Below are 23,484 nucleotides of genomic sequence, written 5' to 3'. Positions count from 1 at the left end.
ATTCTTCGGCACTCAGCCTTCTTCACAGTCCAACTCTCACACCTATACAAGACCCCAGGAAAAACCATAGCCTTGACTAGATGGACCTTTGTTGGCAAAGTAATGTGTCTGCTTTTGAATATGCTATCTAGGTTGGTCATAACTTTCCTTCCAAGGAGTAAGTGTCTTTTAATTTCATGGGTGCAATCACCATCTGCAGTGATTTTTGGAGCCCCCAAAAATAAAGCCTGACACTGTTTCCGCTGTTTCCCATCTATTTCCCATGAAGTGATGGGACTGGAGATCAGTGGAGGAATAACTACAGAAAGAATGAAGAGATAGAGCCAAGGCAAAAACAACACCCACCTGTGGATGTGACAGGTGATGGAAGTAAAGTCCAATGCGGTAAAGAGCATTAGCATTAGCACAGGAATCTGGAATGTTAGGTACATGAATCAAGGGAAACTGGAAGTGGTCAAATAGGAAATGTTAAGAGTGAACATCAACATTTCGGAATCAGTGAACTAAAATGGACTGGAAAGGGTGAATTTAACTCAGATGACCATTATATCTACTACTGTGGAGAAGAATCCCTTAGAAGAAATGGAGTAGCCATCATAGACAACAAGAGTCCAAAATGCAGTAACTGGATGCAATCTCAAAAATGACTGAATGATCTCTGTTCATTTCCAAGGCAAACCATTCAATATCACAGTAATCCAAGTCTATGCCCCAACCAGTAATGCTGAAGAAGCTGAAGTTGAATGGTTCTGTGAAGACCCACAAGACCTTCTAGAACTAACACCTCAAAAAGATGTCCTTTTCATTACAGGGGACTGGAATGCAAAAGTAGGAAGTCAAGAGATACCTGGAGTAACAGGCAAATTTGGCCTTGGAGTACAAAACAAAGCAGATCAAAGGCTAACAGAGTTTTGTCAAGAGAACGCACTGGTCATAACAAACACCCTTTTCCAACAACACAAGAGAAGACTCTACACGTGGACATCACCAGATGGTCAAGACACTTTGAAATCAGATTGATTATATTCTTTGCAGCAAAGATGGAGAAGCTCTACACAGTCAGCAAAAACAAGACCAGGAGTGGACTGTGGCTCAGATCACAAATTCCTTATTGCCAAATTCAGACTTAAATTGAAGAAAGTAGGGAAAACCACTAGACCACTCAGGTATGACCTAAATCAAATCCCTTACGATTGTACAATGGAAGTGACAAATAGATTCAATGGATTAGATCTGATAGAGTGCCTGAAGAACTATGGATGGAGGTTCATGACATTGTACAGGAGGCAGTGATTAGGATCATACCCAAGAAAAAGAAATGCAAAAAGGCAAAAAGTTGTCTGAGGAGGCCTTACAAACAGCTGAGAAAAGAAAAGAAAGATGTTATGGGGAGGGGAGGTGGGAGGGGGGTTCATGTTTGGGAATGCATGTAAGAATTAAAGATTTTAAAATTTAAAAAATAAAAAAAAATAAAAATGAAAAAAAAAAAAAAAAGGAGAAAAGGAAAGATATACTCATTTGAATGCAGAGTTCCAAAGAACAGCAAGGAGAGATAAGAAAGCCTTCCTCAGTGATAAGTGTAAAGAAATGGAGGAAAGTAATAGAATGGGAAAGACTAGAGATCTCTTCAAGAATATTAGAGATACCAATGGAACATTTCATGCAAAGATGGGCATAATAAAGAACAGAAATGGTATGGACCTAACAGAAGCAGACAATATAAAGAAGAGGTGGCAAGAATACACAGAAGAACTATACAAAAAAGATCTTCACAATACAGATAATCACAATGGTGTGATCACTCAGCTACAGCCAGATATCCTGGAATGTGAAGTCAAGTGGGCTATAGGAAGCATCACTGCGAATAAAGGTAGTGGAAGTGATGGAATTCCAGTTGAGCTAATTCAAATCCTAAAAGATGATGCTGTGAAAGTGCAGCAGTCAATATGCCAGCAAATTTGGAAAACTCAATAGTGGCTACAGAACTGGGAAAGGTCAGTCTTGATACCAATCCCAAAGAAAGGTAATGCCAAAGAATGTATAAACTACTGCACAATTGCACTCATCTCACACACTAGTAAAGGAATGCTCAAAATTCTCCAAGCCAGGCTTCAACAGTACATGAACTGTGAAATGAAAATGACCTCAGATACACAGATGACACCACCCTTTTGGCATAAAGTGAAGAAGAACTCAAAAGTCTCTTGATAAAAGTGAAAGAGGAGAGTGAAAAAGTTGGTTTAAAACTCAACATTCATATATTTAAGATTATGGCATCCAACCCCATCACTTCGTGACAAATAGATGGGGAAATAGTGGAAGCAATGGCTGACTTTATTTTTGGGGGCTCCAAAATCACTGCAGATGGTGACTGCAGCCATGAAATTAAAAGACGCTTGCTCCTTTGAAGGAAAGTTATGACCAACCTAGACAGCATATTAAAAAACAGAGTCATTACTTTGCCAGCAAATCTCTGTCTAGTCTAAGCTACGGTTTTTCCAGTAATCATGTATGGATGTGAGAGTTGGACTATAAAGAAAGCTGAGCACCGAAGAATCGATGCTTTTGAACTGTGGTGTTGGAGGAGACTCTCGAGAGTCCCTTGGGCAACAAGGAGACAGAACCAGTCCATACTAAATATTCTGAATATTCATTGGATGGACTGATGCTGAAGCTGAAGCTCCAATACTTTGGCCACCTGATGCAAAGAACTGACTCCTTAGAAAAGACCCCAATGCTGGGAAAGATTGAAGGCAGGCGGAGAAGGGACAGCAAAGGATGAGATGGTTGGGACAGGGAGACCTTGCATGCTGTGGTCCATGGGTCGCAAAGAGTCGGACACAATTGAGCAACTGAACTGAACTAAACTGAACTAACTGAAGATAACGTAGTGAGGAAGGAAAGTAATCTGAGAATTAGTGATTGAACATTATCAATAACTATGAGTAACACAGACCAAACCAGATTAGATGTTCACATTGTGTACTTAAGATGATTTGGGAGAATGACATTCTAACATGTATACTATCATGTAAGAATTGAATCGCCAGTCTATGTCTGACGCAGGTTGCAGCATGCTTGGGGCGGGTGCATGGGGATGACCCAGAGAGATGTTATGGGGAGGGGAGGTGGGAGGGGGTTCATGTTTGGGAACGCATGTAAGAATTAAAGATATCAAAATTTAAAAAATAAAAAACTAATTAAAAAAATAAAAAATAAAAAGAAATGAAACAGATGACCTGGCATCTTAAAGAAAAAAACATACCAAAACTCTAAACATATTTAAAAAACAAAACAATACACCTCTTTAATTTAATTTTCTCTGGAAATCTGCAAGACAAGTATGTCTACTCAAAAGAAAAAAGTTTACGAATTACAAAGATTCGAGTCTTTATGAGAGGAAATATAAATGGAACACTTCATATACAGTGACACCAATCATGTGTAATTTCTTGAATTTCTTTTTCCTGTGTGAATCCTTTGTTCAAAGATCATCTAAGATGCTGAAATGAAAAGCTTGAACACTGGAATCTATATTTAATGGAAATTATGTGATTATGCATCATTCAGACAATTTTAAAATTGCTTGATGAATAAATTTTCTAGCTGGTTTTACGCTGTCTAATGAATTATTATTTCAGCATGTATAAAAGAAAAGACGTTTAGAAAAATACATTTCATGTAGCTCAGAATAAACTCATCTACTTACATGCAAGAAAAGACTTTTACTTGAGTAAATCATGAAGATTAAGTTCCTCACCAGCTCATCTTATTTATCAGATTACCATAGACCATGGGATTCAGTGAAGGACTGACCCATAGCCAGCAGGTGTACTGTGGCATAGCACAATGACTGATGTCCATTCCAGTTGGCTTGTGCCCATAATGACTATGCTCAATATCATCACAGAGTCAAAACACATCTCCCATGAGATGTGTTAAAATGTATAGTAAAAAAATTTTTTGTACAATTTAATAAGCCTTAGGAAGGGTGAGGCTTGAGTGATTTCTACAGGAATTAAATAAAATAGAACGGAGGTGAATGAAAACTGGAGAACTACATAGTAAATAACAGCACTAAAATCACTTGACAACTTTTCTTCACAAAATTCTTCACAATCTAAATTCTTATGATTCAGGATGAAAATGTTGAAGTAAAAGGTTCATTCTTATGAAGAGGAAAGTTAAAAATGTTTTCTCCAAGGGTCTTTTTCTTTCCTTCTTCTTTAAGCAGCTAAATTGAGACCATTTTTCTTAAAATGTGTTCCAGGGTCTTTTTACAATGCCTGAGGGGATAATTTCAGCTTAAAAGTCATCCTTACCCTCTATTACAATCCATTTCTGATTTGGCCTAACTGATGGTAAGACTCCCTCATCTCAGCATCAAATACCATGCATACGCTCACCATGCAGTGATTAACTGCTGCAAGAATTTACAAATATAAAATAACAGTGTGATTCTACTTTTCACTACTTTAGGTTCATTTAGGGAGTATACTGTTTTTTGCCAAATGAGTTTTTTATAAATTAACCCAGAGACTTGAAAATTGAAAATTTTGTCAAATTTTAACTTACTCTAAACAGTGTCAGCTATTTGATTTAGTCTCTCAACAGACAAAAGTTGATTGAATCTATTGGTTATTTTACTGCTTAGATTTAAAAATGCCAAGGTTAAAAGGCTAACTGCTAACTACTGATGGGTAGAAAATTCAGACTCACTTAAAGGGATTTGTTTCCAATCTATAGGGAAGAACTTAAAAAAAAAAATCAGACTATGGGTTGGCAATAAACCATAGTTCTACGACCATCATTGCTGCATTCCTACTCATCTGTGCTTAGATTTTAGAGTTGAAAGATCTACATCTGATCTCTACCAATTACTGGCTGAGTAAATTACTAGCTGTGTAAGTTAATTAACCTTTCGAAACATTCAGATTTTCTCACCTGTAAATTTGGATACTATCTATGTCACAAAAATGTAGTTTCACATTGGTTGATAATTAAAGTAATTAGAGTATTACTAATAAACCACAAATAAATGTGCTGAGATAGCTATCATAGGAGAAAATTCACATATTTGTTATAGATGGATAGAGCAATGATCTAATACAATCAGGTCTTTCTTTTATTTCCTCCTTTCAATTTTAAACTCACGGATACAAAGTTTTCTATTCCTTTTAAGCTTTCCAAATTTATATGAAGTTCTTGTATTAAGTATACTAGAACTTTCTATAACCTTTTATAAAATGTTGATATGCATTTTTTATGACTGATGAGGTAAGGAAGGGTACAAAAGATTATACATAAGAACAACACAAATAAAGGTATTTCATAATATCCAAGAGAAAAAGAATACAATAATTTTGAGGTGATTATTTGTTGGTTTTGTCTATAGGTGTCTATTTCTTCTTTCGGTAGGGAAAAAAAAAAACCTAGCCATACCTGGAATGAATTTTTCACCTCTACTATTAGCCTAGATGCTTACAGGAAAATGCACTCCACTGCCCGCTGATCAAGGCAACACCAAACAATACATCCTACTAGCCTGAACATAATTTCTTCAGGTCTGAGCAAACGATCCAGTGCAGGTTAATGCAGATAATTAAATCTCAATTCTGGGACTTTTGTTTAGAAGATACTGAACTTTGTCTTCCACCTACCTAAGTATCAAAATAATGTGAGCATAAGAATGTCAGGATCTACCCAAGAACACACAGAGTTTGAAAATAAGGCCATCTCAGAGGAGGCAAATAGATGTATCTAAGCAAAGTGACAAGGTTTGAGATCTGAATCAATCCACTCACCAGCCACGCATTCCATTTTTTCGCTTCAGTCAGCTGGATTGGTTGTTCTATCACTTGGACCTGAAACAATACTAACTCATATCGGTACCATCTATGAGATTATGGGTATTCCTGACTTTTCCCAAAATGTAGTTCATGTGCATGGAGGAACATTTAAAATGAAGTACAGATAGCAATGGGCTTCCCTAGTAGCTCAGCTGGTAAAGAATTCACCTGCAATGCGGGAGACCTGGGTTGGAAAGATCCCCTGGAGAAGGGACAGGTTCCCCACTCCAGTATTCTTGGGCTTCCCTGATGGCTCAGCTGGTAAACATTTCACCTGCAATGCGGGAGACCTGGTTTTGATCCCTGAGTTGGGAAGATCCCCTGGAGAAAGGAAAGTCTATCCACTCATACTCTGGCCTGGTGAATTTCGTGGATTGTATAGCCCATGGGGTCACAAAGAGTCAGACTCGACTGAGCAACTTTCAATTTCACTTTCAAAGATAGCAACGGAATTTTTTTAATGTGTACAAAAAATACATGAATTCAATAACCCAGTCATTTCATAGATACCACTGGAATGAAACTAGCTTTTCAGAAAATGTGTTAACTAAAAGTAGATAATAAAAAATTAACTAAATGATGTTATTTGTGATAGATAACAAGAATCACGAAGGTGTAATTGACTGATGTGATAAATTATGAACTTTCCAGAAGTTGGGAGCAAACAGTCTACACTCGCTCAGCCTTATATACATGATGCCTCCATTACTTCTGATTGTTCAGATGTCACATCTGACTCTGCAACCCCATGAACCGCAGCATGCCAGGCCTCCCTGTCCATCACCAACTCCCGGAGTTCACTCAGACTCATGTCCATCGAGTCAGTGATGCCATCCAGCCATCTCATCCTTGGTCGTCCCCTTCTCCTCCTGCCCCCAATCCCTCCCAGCATCAGAGTCTTTTCCAATGAGTCAGCTCTTCGCATCAGGTGGCCATAGTATAGGAGTCTCAGCTTCAATGTCAGTCCTTCCAATGAACACCCAGGACTGATCTCATTTAGGATGGACTGGCTGGAAGTCATGACAAAGTCAATACTAAATTAAAAAGTGGGTATCTGGTGAATAGGATTTGATGGTCTACCAGCAGAGAAAGGGGTGGCCAAGAGAGGAGGAAGAGAATGGGAAGGGCTGAGATATGAAAACACATAGTTTCACGCTATTTCTGTACCTAAGTCAGAGTCCTCATTGTATGACGAAGTCTCTATCCTATTGTAATTGGTCATATGACTTCTTGAAACAGCTCTCAAATATGAAAAAAGTGAAAAGAACACTTTTGTTACACTGTTCCTGAGCTGCTACAACAGACAAGAAGAGGGTACCTAGAAAACAGTCCTGCCTGTATGTGACTTGGTGCCTAGAGATTTGGAGCCTTATTTTGGTGCCCAGCTTGGTTTCCAAACACTGGCTGAGCCTCCAGTGGAAAGGTTAACTCTGTAATCTCATGTTCTGCCCTCAGGGAATATTTAATAAGCATTGTTGAACAACATACTTTTTCAGATGTGAACATGTCATCTTTAGCACGAGGGAGACAGGCCTGGAAACTGGAGACCAGTTTTACTACAAATGAATTTGTCACAATATATGTGTAGGAGTTGACTCAAAATTTCAGCCTTCAAAAATTAATTTGCTTTTTAGTTTAAAAGTCAGACAATAGCAGGAGAACTCATTTGTTTATTCTATATATTTGAAGTCAGAAATGGAAGCAATTTTTATTTTACATGGTGTTAGATGTTTCAAGAAAGGTCAACTTGTCCGATTTCAGCTCCAGTATTAGCTAAGCCAGTGGTTCTCAATCCAGGCTACATAAAATAATTTATTACTCAAGTTTTTTTTGAAAGCTGATACCAAGGTTTTATCACATATATCTCACCTGACTCTGAAACACTTGTTCAGAAATAAGGAAAAGGAATCTCTGCTTTTACCTTAGCAAGGGCAATTCCATATTGGAGGCCCCAGTTCCATTGTGAGAAAAACCCATGATGTAGGACTGAATATGCTCTAATGTGATTAGATACTTAGAGAATAATCTCTTGAGAAATTTCAGGAACTACAGGATGCTTCAACTCCACAGCTATAGACAACCTGTTCTCCTTACACAATCACACAATGACGCTAATCAGACCACTGCACCACCAGCTGCAAGGTGATTATTGGAGCAGACTGCGCTGCTTCACACAGCCCCCACCAGCACACCTCTGAAACTGCTCCTTTACCAACTCTGTTCCCTGTCTGGCAACTTGAAAATGGTTTGGGGGATGCTAGTCCACCATCTTCCCAGGTTGCCAGCTTCCTGAATAACACATCTTTCCCCCGCCCCACCAACTCTTTCTCTTGATTATCAACTTTTGAGCAATGAGCAGCCAAACCTGAGTTCAGTTCTGGCTTCAGTGGGTCACAAATCAAGTATATCAGTCTCAGGTGGAAGGGGTATAGATCATAGTAAACTTTGTCATTGTATTTCAAGTGTGTTGTGTAAACATATTAACTTTTTAAACTATAGGTAATAAAAACATAACAGTTTTTGTTCCTAGCTTTTCCATTCTTCCCTGGTGGCTCAGCTGGTAAAGAATCTGCCTGAAATGTGGGAGACCTGGGTTCGATCCTGGGATGGGGAGATCCCCTAGAGACAGGAACAGCTACCCAATCCAGTATTCTGGCTTGCAGAATTCTAGGGACTGTATAGCCCATGGGGTCACAAAGAGTCAGACATGACTGAATGATTTCACTTTTACTTTCCATTCTTAACTTGCTTTTGGTAATATGTTAAAGCTCTTTAAAAAGAAATGAATGTAATCAGGTCTTTTCTTGACATCTGAAATGCTCTGTTCTGTGCTTAGTCACTCAGTTGTGTCCAACTCTATGTGATCCCATGGACTGCAGCCCGCCAGGCTCCTCTGTCGATGGGGATTCTCCAGGCAAGAATACTGGAGTGGATATCCTATCCCTTCTCCAAGGGATCTTCCTGACCCAGGAATTGAACTGTGGTCTCCTGCCTTGCAGGTGGATTCTTTACCAGCTGAGCTACCGGGAAAGCCCTCTGAAATGCCCTATTCTTACCCACATCTTTTTACCCAAATCCTGCCAATACTGACTGATAGGTATTCACTTCTCTGCTCTCACCTCTCTGCTCTCTAAGTAGCTCCTGGACACCACTAGTAGATTAAAGATGGCCACAAATTTTTAACACTCCTCCTATCATAGTGGGATCTATTCCCTTCAAACCCATCGCTTGAATCTGGGCTTGGTTGCAACTGCTTTGATCAATGAATTGTGGTAGAAGTGATGCTGTGTTCAGACCTACTGTTTGACAGCCCCGAGCTACCATTTAAGAAATCTGATGACCATCCTGCTAGGGAGACCACAGGGAGAAGTCCTGAGATTACATAGAAAGGGAGAGAGTTCTGGCTATGACCAGCCTTCATGCCATTCCTGTTAAGATGCCCAACATTCAGTGAGGCCATCTTGAACCTTCCAGCTCAGACCGGCTTCCAGAGGGACCCCAGTTAACACCCTATGAAACAGAAGACTCACCTGGCTAAGCCTTGTCAGAATTGCTGACCCACAACACTGCAATATCTAGGCAAACCTCAGAGATAGTGCATGCTTGGTTCCAGATCACTGCAATAAAGTGAGTATCACAGTAAAGCCAGTCACACAAATTTTTTATTCTCTCAGTGCATCTAAAAGCTATGTTTTGGGAGTTCCCTGGTTGCCTAGTGTTTAGGATTCCAGGCTTTCAACCCTGCGGCCCAGGTTTAACCCTGATCAGGGAACTGAGATCCTGAAAGCCATGCAATGTGGCCAAAAAAAAGTTGTTTGTACTATACTGCAGTATATTAAATATGCAAGAGCATTACATCTGTAAAAAACGTACATGATTTAATTTAAAAATTTCTTGTTCAGTCGGTCAGTCATGTCTGACTCTCTGTGATCTCATGGACTACGGCCAGGCTTTGCTGTCCTTCACCATTTTAAAATGCTTTCTTGCTAAAAAATGACAACCATCATCTGAGTCTTCAGCAAGTCATAGTAGGAACATTAAAGATCACTGATCACAGATCACCATAACAAATATGATAATAATGAAAAAATTTGAATTATTGCTATTGTGAGAATAACCAAAATGTGATACAGAATCATGACGTGAACAAATGCTGCTGGAAAAATGCCACCAACAGTCTTGCCTGACACAGGGTTGCCATAAACCATCAATTTGTAAATATCACCATATCTGCAAAGCACAATAAAGCAAAGTGCAGCAAAAGGAGGTATGCCTGATAATAAAGTGGTGGGTGTTTTAAGCCACTGAACTTTGGGGTAATCTGTTATGCAGCAAAAGCCACTCAATGTGTGGTCCCACTGACCGGTAGTCACCTAGGAGCTTAACAGAAATGCAGATTCTCGAGCTCCACATCAGACCTTCCAGATTAGTATCTGTACTTCAATCCCTAGGTTATCTGTATACACATTTAATCCTGAGAAGTTCTGGTATAGACTACCTTTGGCTGCCAAAGACACTCTAGTCAAGCTGCATACTGGGAGTCCAGTTCCAAAATCAAGTGATTGGAATGAGCATTCTGGATTTGTATCAACTTCCACACATGTTCTGTGCAAGGCACTGGCTCATGGAAAGTTAGGCTGAAAACACCAGTGGCTCTTCTTTTTTCTCTATTTGATTACAATCCTTTGTTCTCTTAGTTCCTGAGAGTCATCCCTAAAGTTCTTGAAAGGCAGACCAAGTCTGAAACCACTCTGAAACTCCCAAAGAGCCTTTCATAGAATTAGGATTTTAAAACTCTTAAAAGAATAGATGAAGCAATTAGCTAAACAGAAAATGAAAAGAAACCTGCACCATCCTCCAAAAAATGGGAGAGAAGGATCTTATATTTCCCTTTTAATAAATGAGATTAAAAGGAAAGAAAATAGCATATGTTTTATAAAGTTTCTTTTTCTTACTTTTTTCTGTTTAAGTTTTATTTGGTATCAATAAAGGCTATTATTAAAACATGTGCTAGTAGCTCATATAAGGCACTTTGTTAATGTAACACCAACTACATGAGTTATGAGTCCCAACTATATTCCAAGTGTCATACAAGGATAAAGACCCAGCCCTGCTCTCAAGGTGCAAAGTTCAATGAAGGAGACAGATTTACAAATACAAGATTTCAAGATAATGCAAGAAGGCACACATAATTTCATGATTGATAGGGATCATAAAAGGTTCCATATAATCAATCCTTTAGTTTAATACTTGAATCTACAACAAAATACCAAATTTAAGAATCTTTGATGATGGGCCGCCCACTGCATTTCTGAATATCTCAAATTTTACTGTTTTTTTATATCAAACTAAAAATCTAAGTTCCTTCTACTTATTGGTTGTAGGTCTATCATCACAAAGGCAACACAGAACAAGCAATGCATGTTTGATGGCCTCTCTCTCCTCAGTGATGTAGAAGCCTATCAGTGAAGGAGGGTGGAATTGTGAAGAGAGGGATTTGAAGTAGCCAACATGGGAATTATGCTAAGTCAATTACAAAACAGACTGAAGAGAAAAGCAAAGCAAATCCGCCTCCCCCCACCAAAAAAAAAAAACTTAGCACTGTTGTATATTTTCAACAATGTCATGCTGACTCAGAACCAATACACAGAGAGAGCTTAGAAACCTAGACCTTGAGCCAGGTACAAGACACCCAGCAGAAAGGCATGGGAGCATCTCAAGTTTGATTCCATAGTCTTTTGAAATAACTTCCCTATAAAATTTGTATTTCCTGTCAGGAGAAATTGCCTCCTAGAATGACTCATGCACGTAAATCTTACTTTCCAAAAACCCTTACCTTTACAGACTTTGCAACAGCTATGAGACAAGGTAATCTGATGCGACTCTGGACAGTCCAGAGTGGGACAGCCCGAATTCTCAACCAGCTTCATGCTCTGGTCCTGTTAGACAACAGAAAATAAATGCTTCAAACTTATCAGTTAGGACTAACTCCTAATTCTGGAAACTCCTAAGTTTCCAGATCTAGCATTAAAGACATCTCTTCAAACATAAGAATAAAATTTTCTTCCTGAGGACCTCTGCACAGGTCACAGACTCACTCGCAAAATGATATCAAATGACAATTGGAAAGACTTTCAAAGGGACAAGCAGATTTGGGAATGGAAGCATGCCTTCAATTTCCAAACATTAGAGTTATCCTGAGAGATTCTGTTAGTTTAAAACATATTTGAACATCCAGATGACAATCGTGGCAAACAGATAGCTTGAATTTGATTAACAGCTCACTTTGAAAAAGCAATAAATAAAAACTGGACTTTTTAAACATTCTCACTTCAAAGTTTCCAAACTGTTAAAGAGATGATACTAAGTGAGTATGATAAGGAATGCTGTGAATCTCTCACAAAACATTTCCAAAAACGGAAATGTGGACAGGATTTATGTCTCTTGCGCATGAATGTCTCACGTATTTTCTGGCACATAATTGGTACTCAAAAAATTTTCCTGAGTGAATGAATAAATTAATACAAAATGACTATAGTTCTAGCCACTAAAGTAGATAAAACTTTAAGAGAAAACCAAAATACAGAACACTTTTCTGATAAATGGAGTAGCACTGCCCTTGAAGCAAACATTTTGCTTCTAAACTGTCAACCTCTAGTTTCTTAAGAACAAGAGTCATAAACTGTTGTATTATGCTTACCAGTGCATAAGAAATAAAATAATCATTGGAAATGGAAGGCTTCCATCTTAATACTGCTCAATAGCTTTAGGTTTTTAGATGTTATTTCTATAAGCTTCTATTAAAGAAAAAGTTTTAATAACTTCAATATCCCCCTCTTCCTGGTTTATTGATGGAAAGGATCTTCTCCATGCCACAATAATCTCTTATCAAGAAAGTGGCAGAAAACAGATATACAGTGGGAGTCAAACCCTATCCTTCCTTTCGTGTGACAGTAATATCCATTCTGATCATCTTATTTTCAGGACCAGGGTGTGTTTCTGTGTTACTATTAAGCTCACAAACTGCCCAGGAAACGTTTTCAAGGTCACAAAACTGACAATAAAAGAACAAAGAAGGACAAGAATTGATGGCCCAGAAAATGGAAGCCCAAGAGAGCTGTCAACTATGTAAAATACTGAAGTTCAGGGGCATGAAGGGAGAAGAAACAGTGGACTTCCTTAATGTCAAGAATTTAGGGAGAAAAATAAAAGTTGATGAAGATCAGGGAGGGTTGTGCTGTAGAATCCATGCCCACTAGCTACATGTTACTCAAACACTGTAAATGTAAAGCACGTGCAAGATTTTGATGATTCAGCATTATAAAAGACTATAAAATATTTCATTAATTTTTTATTGATTACATTGGAAATGATAATATTTTGGCTATATGGGGTTGTATACAGAAAGTTTAGCCAATAAAAATCACATGTATGGCCTGCATCATATTTCTACTGGACAGCACAGCATGAGAGGGCAATAAATTGGTGTGTTTTGTTTGAGCAAATAAAAGGTAACATTTATTCATTCACACAATATTTATTAAGAACATGGAGAGTTGACTATACCCAGAAGTTTCACCTAACTGAATATAAAACCACTTTTTAGGTATTTTAAAATCAAACAGGAAACCATCTCAGAAAATTTCTAAATCATAATGGTCAGTATTGTGGAACACATTTGTCAAATGAAAACATCACACACAGAAAATGGAGAATCTTCAAATGCCCTCACAATATTAAAGTTTAGGGCTGATATTTCAGTTAGATGTTACTTAGGAACCAGCTGACAAAATTTCCACCTTCCTTGATGTAACTTTTCTCTTGATTTCCTTGGTGTTGCTGTATCTCACTCCAAGCCTTCCAGTCCCCATTTCTATAGTGAGACCTCAGTTCAGTTCAGTTCAGTTCAGTCGCTCAGTTATGTCCAACACTTTGCAACCCCGTGGACCGGAGCACACCAGGCCTCCCTGTCCATGCCAATACCTAGAGCTTACTCAAACTCATGTTCATTGAGTCGGTGATGCCATGCAACCATTTCATCCATCGTTTTCTTCTCCTCCCGCCTTCAGTCTTTCCCAGCATCAGGGTCATTTCAAATGAGTCAGTTCTTCACATCAGGTGGCCAAAGTACTGGAGTTTCAGCTTCAACATCAGTCCTTCCAATGAATATTCATTGGAATATTCAGGACTGATTTCCTTTACAATGGACTGGTTGGATGTCCTTGCAGTCCAAGGGACTCCCAAGAGTCTTCTCCAACACCACAATTCAAAAGCATCAATTCTTCGGCACTCAACTTTCTTTATAGTCCAACTTTCACATCCATACATGACCACTGGAAAAAGCATAGCCTTAACTGCTGCTGCTGCTGCTAAGTCGCTTCAGTCATGTCCAACTCTGTGTGACCCCATAGACGGCAGCCCATGACAGACCCTTTTTGGCAAAGTAATGTCTCTGCTTTGAAATATGCTGTCTAGGTTGGTCATAACTTTTCTTCCAAGAAGTAAGTGTCTTTTAATTTCATGGCTGCAGTCACCATCAGCAGTGATTTTGGGGCCCCCAAAAATAAAGTCGGCCGCTGTTTCTGTTGTTTCCCCATCTATTTGCCATGAAGTGATGGGACCAGATGACACTGCCCTTACGGCAGAAAGTGAAGAGCCTCTAGATGAAAGTGAAAGAGGAGAGTGAAAAAGTTGGCTTTAGGCTCAACATTCAGAAAAGTAAGATCATAGCATCTGGTTCCATCACTTAATGGGAAATAGATGGGGAAACAGTGGAAACAGTGGTTGACTTCATTTTTCTGGGTTCCAAAATCACTGCAGATGGTGATTGCAGCCATGAAATTAAAAGACGCTTACTCCTTGGAAGAAAAGTTATGACCAAACTAGACAGCATATTAAAAAGCAGAGACATTACTTTGTCAACAAAGGTCCGTCTAGTCAAGGCTATGGTTTTTCCAGTGGTCATGTATGGATATGAGAGTTGAACTATAAAGAAAGCTGAGTACCGAAGAACTGATGTTTTTGAACTGTGGTGTTGGAGAAGACTCTTGAGAGTTCCTTGGACTGCAAGGAGATCCAACCAGTCCATCCTAAAGGAGATCATTCCTGGGTGTTCACTGGAAAAATTGATGTTGAAGCTGAAACTCCAGTACTTTGGCCACCTGATGCGAAGAGCTGACTCATTTGAAAAGATCCTAATGCTGGGAAAGATTGAGGGCAGGAGGAGAAGGGGACGACAGAGGATGAGATGGGTGGACTCTGAGAGTTGGTGGTGGACAGGGAGGCCTGGCATGCTGCGGTTCATGGGGTTGGAAAGAGTCGGACACAGCTGAGTGACTGAAATGAACTGAACTGACGGGAACAGATGCCATGATCTTAGTTTTCTGAATGTTGAGCTTTAACCAAACTTTTTCACTCTCCTCTTTCATGTTCATCAAGAAGCTCTTTAGTTCTTCTTCGCTTTCTGCCATAAGGGTGGTGTCATCTGCATATGTGAGGTTATTGATATTTCTCCTGGCAATCTTGATTCCAGCTTGTGCTTCTTCCAGCGCAGTGTTTCTCCTGATGTACTCTGCATATAAGTTAAAAAAGCAGGGTGACAACAGACAACCTTGACGTACTCCTTTTCCTATTTGGAACCAGTCTGTTTTCCCTTGTCCAGTTCTAACTGTTGCTTTCTCACCTGCATATACGTTTATCAAGAAGCAGGTCAGGTCGTCTGGTATTCCCATCTCTTTCTGAATTTTCCACAGTTTATTGTGATGCACACAGTCAAAAGCTTTGGTGTAGTCAATAAAGCAGAAATAGATATTTTTCTGGTACTCTCTTGCTTTTTCGATGATCCAACGTATGTTGGCAATTTGATCTCCAGTTTCTCTGCCTTTTCTAAAACCAGCTTGAACATCTGGAAGTTCACGGTTCACATTCTGTTGAAGCCTGGCTTAGAGAATTTTGAGCATTACTTTACCAGCGTGTGAGATGAGTGCAATTATGTGGTACTTTGAGCATTTGAGGGCATTGCCTTCCTTTGGAATTGGAATGAAAACAGACCATTTCCAGTCCTGTGGCCACTACTGAGTTTTCCAAATTTGCTGACATATTGAGTGCAGCACTTTCACAGCATCATCTTTCAGGATTTGAAAGAGCTCGACTGGAATTGGATCACTTCCACTAGCTTTGTTCATAGTGCTCCTTTCTAAGGCCCACTTGACTTCACATTCTAGGATGTCTGGTCTAAGTGAGTGATCACACCATCATGATTATCTGGGTCATGAAGATCTTTTTTGTATAGTTCTATGTATTCTTGCCACCTCTTTATAATATCTTCTGCTTCTGTCAGGTACATACCGTTTCTGTCCTTTATCGAGCCCATCTTTTCATGAAATGTTCCCTTGGTATCCCTAATTCTCTTGAAGAGATCTCTAGTCTTTCCCATTCTATTGCTTTCCTCTATTTCTTTGCACTGATCACTGAGGAAGGCTTTCTTATCTCTCTTTGCTATTCTTTGGAACTCTGCATTCAGATGAGTATATCTTTGCTTTTCTCCGTTGCATTTCGCTTCTCTTTTCTTCACAGTTAATTGTAAGGCCTCCTCAGACAGCCATTTTGGTCTTTTGCATTCGTTTTTCTTGGAGATGGTCCTTTTCCCTGTCTCCTATACGATGTCAGGAACCTCTGACCATAGTTCATCAGGAACTCTATCAGATCCAGTCCCTTAAATCTATTCTCAAAACAGCATCGTGAAGAGATGCTCATGAGAAAACCCAAACTTGAAATGTAGCTTCAGCAGTTGTGTTAATGTGCCCATGCCCCAGCTCCCTTATCTTTAAGATGGTAACCTACAACATGAGAGAGCTGGTTTAGAGCCAAATGGAGCAGCCAGAATACCTTATAATGAACACGAACAAATCAGAGCTTTCACATTCTGGATATCAAATCTGTCACAGTTTTGCTATTTTATGTCTCCTCCATGCTTATCCTCATAGTCCTCCAATTTAAGATGCTGTCTTTTTTCAGATTCAATTTATCTTCGCAAGATTCTGAGGATTTTCCTTTCATCAACATTTAATAAAATGAATTCTCACAGTGTATTGCCAGCAGAGTAAATAACTTATCTTAATTTTCTACATATCATAAATGGATGTTGAATTTTGTCAAAGGCCTTCTCTGCATCTATTGAGATAATCATATGGTTTTTATTTTTCAATTTGTTAATGTGGTGAATTACATTGATTGATTTGCGGATATTGAAGAATCCTTGCATCCCTGGGATAAAGCCCACTTGGTCATGGTGTATGATCTTTTTAATGTGTTGTTGGATTCTGATTGCTAGAATTTTGTTGAGGATTTTTGCATCTATGTTCATCAGAGATTTATGATAAAAACTCTCCAGAAAGCAGGAATAGAAGGAACATACCTCAACATAATAAAAGCTATCTATGACAAACCCACAGCGAACATTATCCTCAATGGTGAAAAATTGAAAGCATTTCCCCTAAAGTCAGGAACAAGACAAGGGTGCCCACTTTCACCGCTACTATTCAACATAGTTCTGGAAGTTTTGGCCACAGCAATCAGAGCAGAAAAAGAAATAAAAGGAATCCAAATTGGAAAAGAAGAAGTAAAACTCTCACTGTTTGCAGATGACATGATCCTCTACATGGAAAACCCTAAAGACTCCACCAGAAAATTACTAGAGCTCATCAATGAATATAGTAAAGTTGCAGGATATAAAATCAACACACAGAAATCCCTTGCATTCCTATACACGAATAATGAGAAAGTAGAAAAAGAAATTAAGGAAACAATTCCATTCACCATTGCAACGAAAAGAATAAAATACTTAGGAATATATCTACCTAAAGAAACTAAAGACCTATATATAGAAAACTATAAAACACTGATGAAAGAAATCAAAGAGGACACTAATAGATGGAGAAATATACCATGTTCATGGATTGGAAGAATCAATATAGTGAAAATGAGTATACTACCCAAAGCAATTTACAAATTCAATGCAATCCCTATCAAGCTACCAGCCACATTTTTCACAGAACTAGAACAAATAATTTCAAGCTTTGTATGGAAATACAAAAAACCTCGAATAGCCAAAGCAATCTTGAGAAAGAAGAATGGAACTGGAGGAATCAACTTGCCTGACTTCAGACTCTACTACAAAGCCACAGTCATCAAGACAGTATGGTACTGGCACAAAGACAGACATATAGATCAATGGAACAAAATAGAAAGCCCAGAGATAAATCCACACACATATGGACACCTTATCTTTGACAAAGGAGGCAAGAATATACAATGGAGTAAAGACAATCTCTTTAACAAGTGGTGCTGGGAAAACTGGTCAACCACTTGTAAAAGAATGAAACTAGATCACTTTCTAACACCGCACACAAAAATAAACTCAAAATGGATTAAAGATCTAAATGTAAGATCAGAAACTATAAAACTCCTAGAGGAGAACATAGGCAAAACACTCTCAGACATAAATCATAGCAGGATCCTCTATGATCCACCTCCCAGAATGCTGGAAATAAAAGCAAAAATAAACAAATGGGATCTAATTAAAATTAAAAGCTTCTGCACAACAAAGGAAAATATAAGCAAGGTGAAAAGACAGCCATCTGAATGGGAGAAAATAATAGCAAATGAAGCAACTGACAAACAACTAATCTCAAAAATATACAAGCAACTTCTGCAGCTCAACTCCAGAAAAATAAACGACCCAATCAAAAAATGGGCCAAAGAACTAAATAGACATTTCTCCAAAGAAGACATACGGATGGCTAACAAACACATGAAAAGATGCTCAACATCACTCATTATTAGAGAAATGCAAATCAAAACCACAATGAGGTACCACTTCACACCAGTCAGAATGGCTGCGATCCAAAAATCTGCAAGCAATAAATGCTGGAGAGGGTGTGGAGAAAAGGGAACCCTCCTACACTGTTGGTGGGAATGCAAACTAGTACAGCCACTATGGAGAACAGTGTGGAGATTCCTTAAAAATTGCAAATAGAACTACCTTATGACCCAGCAATCCCACTTCTGGGCATACACACCGAGGAAACCAGAATGGAAAGAGACACATGTACCCCAATGTTCATCGCAGCACTGTTTATAATAGCCAGGACATGGAAACAACCTAGATGTCCATCAGCAGATGAATGGATAAGAAAGCTGTGGTACATATACACAATGGAGTATTACTCAGCCATTAAAAAGAATTCATTTGAATCAGTTCTGATGAGATGGATGAAACTGGAGCCGATTATACAGAGTGAAGTAAGCCAGAAAGAAAAACACCAATACAGTATACTAACACATATATATGGAATTTAGGAAGATGGCAATGACGACCCTGTATGCAAGACAGGGAAAGAGACACAGATGTGTATAATGGACTTTTGGACACAGAGGGAGAGGGAGAGGGTGGGATGATTTGGGAGAATGACATTCTAACATGTATACTATCATGTGAATTGAATCGCCAGTCTATGTCTGACGCAGGATGCAGCATGCTTGGGGCTGGTGCATGGGGATGACCCAGAAAGATGTTATGGGGAGGGAGGTGGGAGGGGGGTTCATGTTTGGGAATGCATGTAAGAATTAAAGATTTTAAAATTTAAAAAATAAAAAAAATAAAAAAAATAAAAAAAAATTTTCTACATAATCTATACATACTAAATCATCCTCTGAAACCAAGTACAGGAGGCATTTAAGAAGAAAATCAGTGATCAAATATAAATGAACCCTAAAGCAGAAACTTTTATATGTAGAAAGTTTCCTTTAAATAGAATATGGCTTGAAATAGAACATTATGGTAAAGGAATATAAAATGATAGTTTACAAAAAGTGTATGTGAACAGTGTTATGGAACATATTTACTTTTTCAATTAGGTCAAGAAGCAGAGTTAAAATGAGTCACGTTTGGTTCAGAAGCATATTTCAAGAGACCATGGTAGCCCATCTATAAAGCATTTTCCTTCAAATCAATTAAAATATCCCTCCCAAAGAAATTAAGATCAATATTAGTCTCATCTCCATCGAACAGCTAATTTTTATTAGGCAAATTGCATTTTGTCTTTAATTGGACTGAATGATATTTGTCACATGAGTCAAAACTAAAATGACAACAGGCTGAGCCTACATTTATCTACATTGTCTTCAAAACAGCAAACAAGGAGGTGATTTATATTTAGAAAACATAAGACAACTTGATAAAACTTTGATTTGACAGAATAGGGTTTTTATTTATTGGGAAAATTATTTTACAATCACGAATTTACATGATTGCAAAAACAATTAGAATTTTCTGTACAGTTGAGTTATAATTAATACCTTAAATTTTAAAAAATTTTCTCTTTGCCGAAGAAGTTTTAAAAGTATAATAGAAGTCAGATTTTTAAAGAGACATTTACTATGTTTACATAATTGAAAGAATTTTAAAACACACATGAAGAATTTCCTTACCTTGCACTCATAGAGAACACATACTCCAGAAGAGGAATAGACTGTATTTCTTTCTCCTTCAAAGTATGTCCGTCCTTGAAATTGGCATATGGCTTTGGAAGAAAAAAATACAAATATATGTATATATTAATGTTTTGTTATGAAAAATAGCTTATAGATGTTCACATCATTTTGTCTCAATATTTCATGTTCTTGTGATTTTTCAAGGTGCCTGAGTAACTATAATCCTAAATCTAATGCAGCATAAGTAACTTGTAGGCCCAAGTTACGTTCATGCTTATTAAATTCAAAGAGGAAAATAAGGTATATCATGGATGAGAGGTAATGGCAAGTCAGAGTTAAAATCTAGAAAAGGGGTGTTGATAAGTAGACTCTAAGCAAGTTACTTGCCTGCTAGATGATGTCACACTTAAGGGCACATAAAGCAGGTGCTCAAGGCAGCTACTGATTCAGGGGCAACACAAATATGAGAAAAGTTCATTCTTTATATACCACTGCAGAATTTTAAATTTTAAGACAGAAAATTAGAAAGAAACTATTTTACTTTCAGTACATATATGTATATTTATGTTTTATGGGTTGGGGTTATTTATAAATACACGTGGATTGCTGCTGCTGCTGCTGCTGCTGCTGCTGCTGCTAAGTCTCTTCAGTCGTGTCCGACTCTGTGCGACCCCATAGACGGCAGCCCACCAGGCTCCCCGTCCCTGGGATTCTCCAGGCAAGAACACTGCAGTGGGTTGCCGTTTCCTGCTCCAATGCGTGAAAGTGAAAAGTGACAGTGAAGTCGCTCAGGCGTGTCTGACTCTTAGCGACCCCACCAGGCTCCTCCGTCCACGGGATTTTCCAGGCAAGGGTACTGGAGTGGGGTGCCGTTGCCTTCTCCGACACGCGGATTAGGGCTCCCTATTTAAGATGTGGAAAGCCTTAACCTGCCATCGCATCCGCTGTCACATCCTGCCTTGCACCCATTGTTGCTGCCGTTTATTCACTAAGGTGTGTGTGACTCTTTTGTGACCCCATGGACTGTAGCCCACCAGGCTCCTCTGTCCATGGGATTTCCCAGGCACGAATACTGGAATGGGTTGCCATTGCCTTCTCTAGACGATCTTCCTGACTCAGGGACTGAACCCACATCTCCTGCACTGCAAACAGGTTCTTTACCAGTGAGCTACCAGGGAATCCCCCTCATATGCATTACAGTTACACAAATTTAAAACAAAACAAAACTTCAGACTCAGGGAAGATATTTTTAATTAATAAAATTCATAGAAGGTATGAAATAATGTTTCAAAAAATTTCAAAATATTTACAACACACACATTTACTTCATGGAAACCGTTTGCTTGTTTTGAAATGCTTATTTTGAAATGAATATTTTTCAGCACCTATGTTGATTCATCACCTAAATAGAAACAGATTTATCCTGAAGCTAATTAAGCTTAACTTTCAGCTTCCTTCTCTGGCTTAGACTCCCTTCTATGACTCTGAACCAACTTTTTTCACAAATTTGTACTGTTTTTCTTTCAAAGGGCAGTTAATATTGTATGCTTTGGAACTTCATGACACCTAGATCAACCCAAGCTTATTACTGCAAAAGACCAGAGGAAGTGGTCATCTGATAAAAAGAAAAAGACACATGCAATTTGTTAACCCTATTTGCTAAAACCAATTTTCAATTACATGCTAAGTCACTTCAGTCATGTCTGACTCTGCAAGCCCACGGGCTGTAGCCCACCACGCTCATTCATCCATGGGATTTTCTAGGCAAGAATACTTGAGTGGGTAGGCATTCCTTCCTCCAAGGGATCTTTCTGACCCAGGGATTGAACCCACAACTCTTTATGTCTGCCTGCACTGGCAGGCAGGTTCTTCACCACTAGTGCTACCTGGGAAGCCTTTATAACTACATGGATTTTACAAAATGGGTGTAGACATTTTCTTTTAGTTCCATTGTGTGAGTTAGAATAAAGTCCCGCTTCAGAATTTATATATCCCATTATCTTTAAAAGTATGACTTTGCCTATAAAATTTATAACAAATAAGTTAAACATAGTTCTATTAGCAATATTGAATATATTTATATATGGTTGTTCAAATATTCATATTTAATCCAACTTTCATTTTTGCTCAAAAGTTAACTGATTATTTAAAAGATGCACATTTAAATAATGGAAAGTATACACATTTAGATATCATATTAAAAAGCAGAGAGATTATTTTCCCAACAAAGGTCCATCTAGTCAAGGCTATAGTTTTTCCAGTAGTCATGTATGGATGTGAGAGTTGGACTGTGAAGAAAGCTGAGTGCTGAAGAATTGATGCTTTTGAACTGTGGTGTTGGAGAAGACTCTTGAGAGTCCCTTGGACTGCAAGGAGGTCCAACCAGTCCATCTTAAAGGAGATCAATCCTGGATGTTCACTGGAAGGACTGATGCTAAAGCTGAAACTCCAGTACTTTGGCCACCTCATGCAAAGAGTTGACTCATTGGAAAAGACTTTGATGCTGGGAGGGATTAGGGGCAGGAGGAGAAGGGGACGACAGAGGATGAGATGGCTGGATGGCATCACTGACTCTATGGACGTGAGTTTGAGTGAACTCTGGGAGTTGGTGATGGACAGGGAGGCCTGGCATGCTGCGATTCATGGGGTTGCAAAGAGTTGGACACGACTGAGCGACTGAACTGAACTGATAACATTTTAAAATGCCATCCTTCACCCGATCTCCTTACTCAGCTTTTATTAGCAAATTTCACTACACAATATACATTACTGTCAAATTGGCTTTAAAAGTTTTGAAGCTTGCTGAAAGAGAATACACTTACTTGCATAAATTATATTACTTAAAAGCTGGGGCTGACGCTTCCTCACTCCTGAATATTCAAAATGAAACTACAGATTTATCAGTTGCATACTATCTATCATATTATGAATTAAAATAGCATGTGCATTGACTTAATGAATCTGATTGATTGTAAAACATGCCTCTCCAATATGTAATTTTTGAGTTTTTTTTTTTTCCTTATGAGATTGTATAACCTCAAAATAACAAGATCTGGCATATGGTGTGTTCAATTATATCAATAACTACTACACATTTTTCAATAAGGAGAATAAATAAAATTTTACTTCATCATCTGCCAAT

The 23,484-nt window shown here is 38.5% G+C and overlaps 1 protein-coding gene across 4 annotated transcripts in view; it reads right to left on the bottom strand.

The window, feature by feature from the left end:
- The window catches only part of NELL2 (neural EGFL like 2), a 400,596-nt gene that overhangs the window by 214,201 nt on the left and 162,911 nt on the right, over positions 1-23,484 (bottom strand). For all 4 annotated transcript variants that reach the window (XM_004006428.5, XM_042246832.1, XM_015094719.4 and 1 more), the window contains 2 exons: positions 20,340-20,431; positions 11,686-11,788 (listed from right to left, as the gene is read on the bottom strand). In XM_004006428.5, coding sequence (XP_004006477.2) covers positions 11,686-11,788; positions 20,340-20,431 — 195 coding nt within the window. The remainder of the gene's footprint in view (positions 1-11,685; positions 11,789-20,339; positions 20,432-23,484) is intronic.

Source organism: Ovis aries, chromosome 3 (assembly GCF_016772045.2).
Source record: "Ovis aries strain OAR_USU_Benz2616 breed Rambouillet chromosome 3, ARS-UI_Ramb_v3.0, whole genome shotgun sequence".
In the NCBI taxonomy this organism is placed as follows: domain Eukaryota; kingdom Metazoa; phylum Chordata; class Mammalia; order Artiodactyla; family Bovidae; genus Ovis; species Ovis aries.
This window is presented reverse-complemented; position numbering and strand designations above follow the sequence as displayed.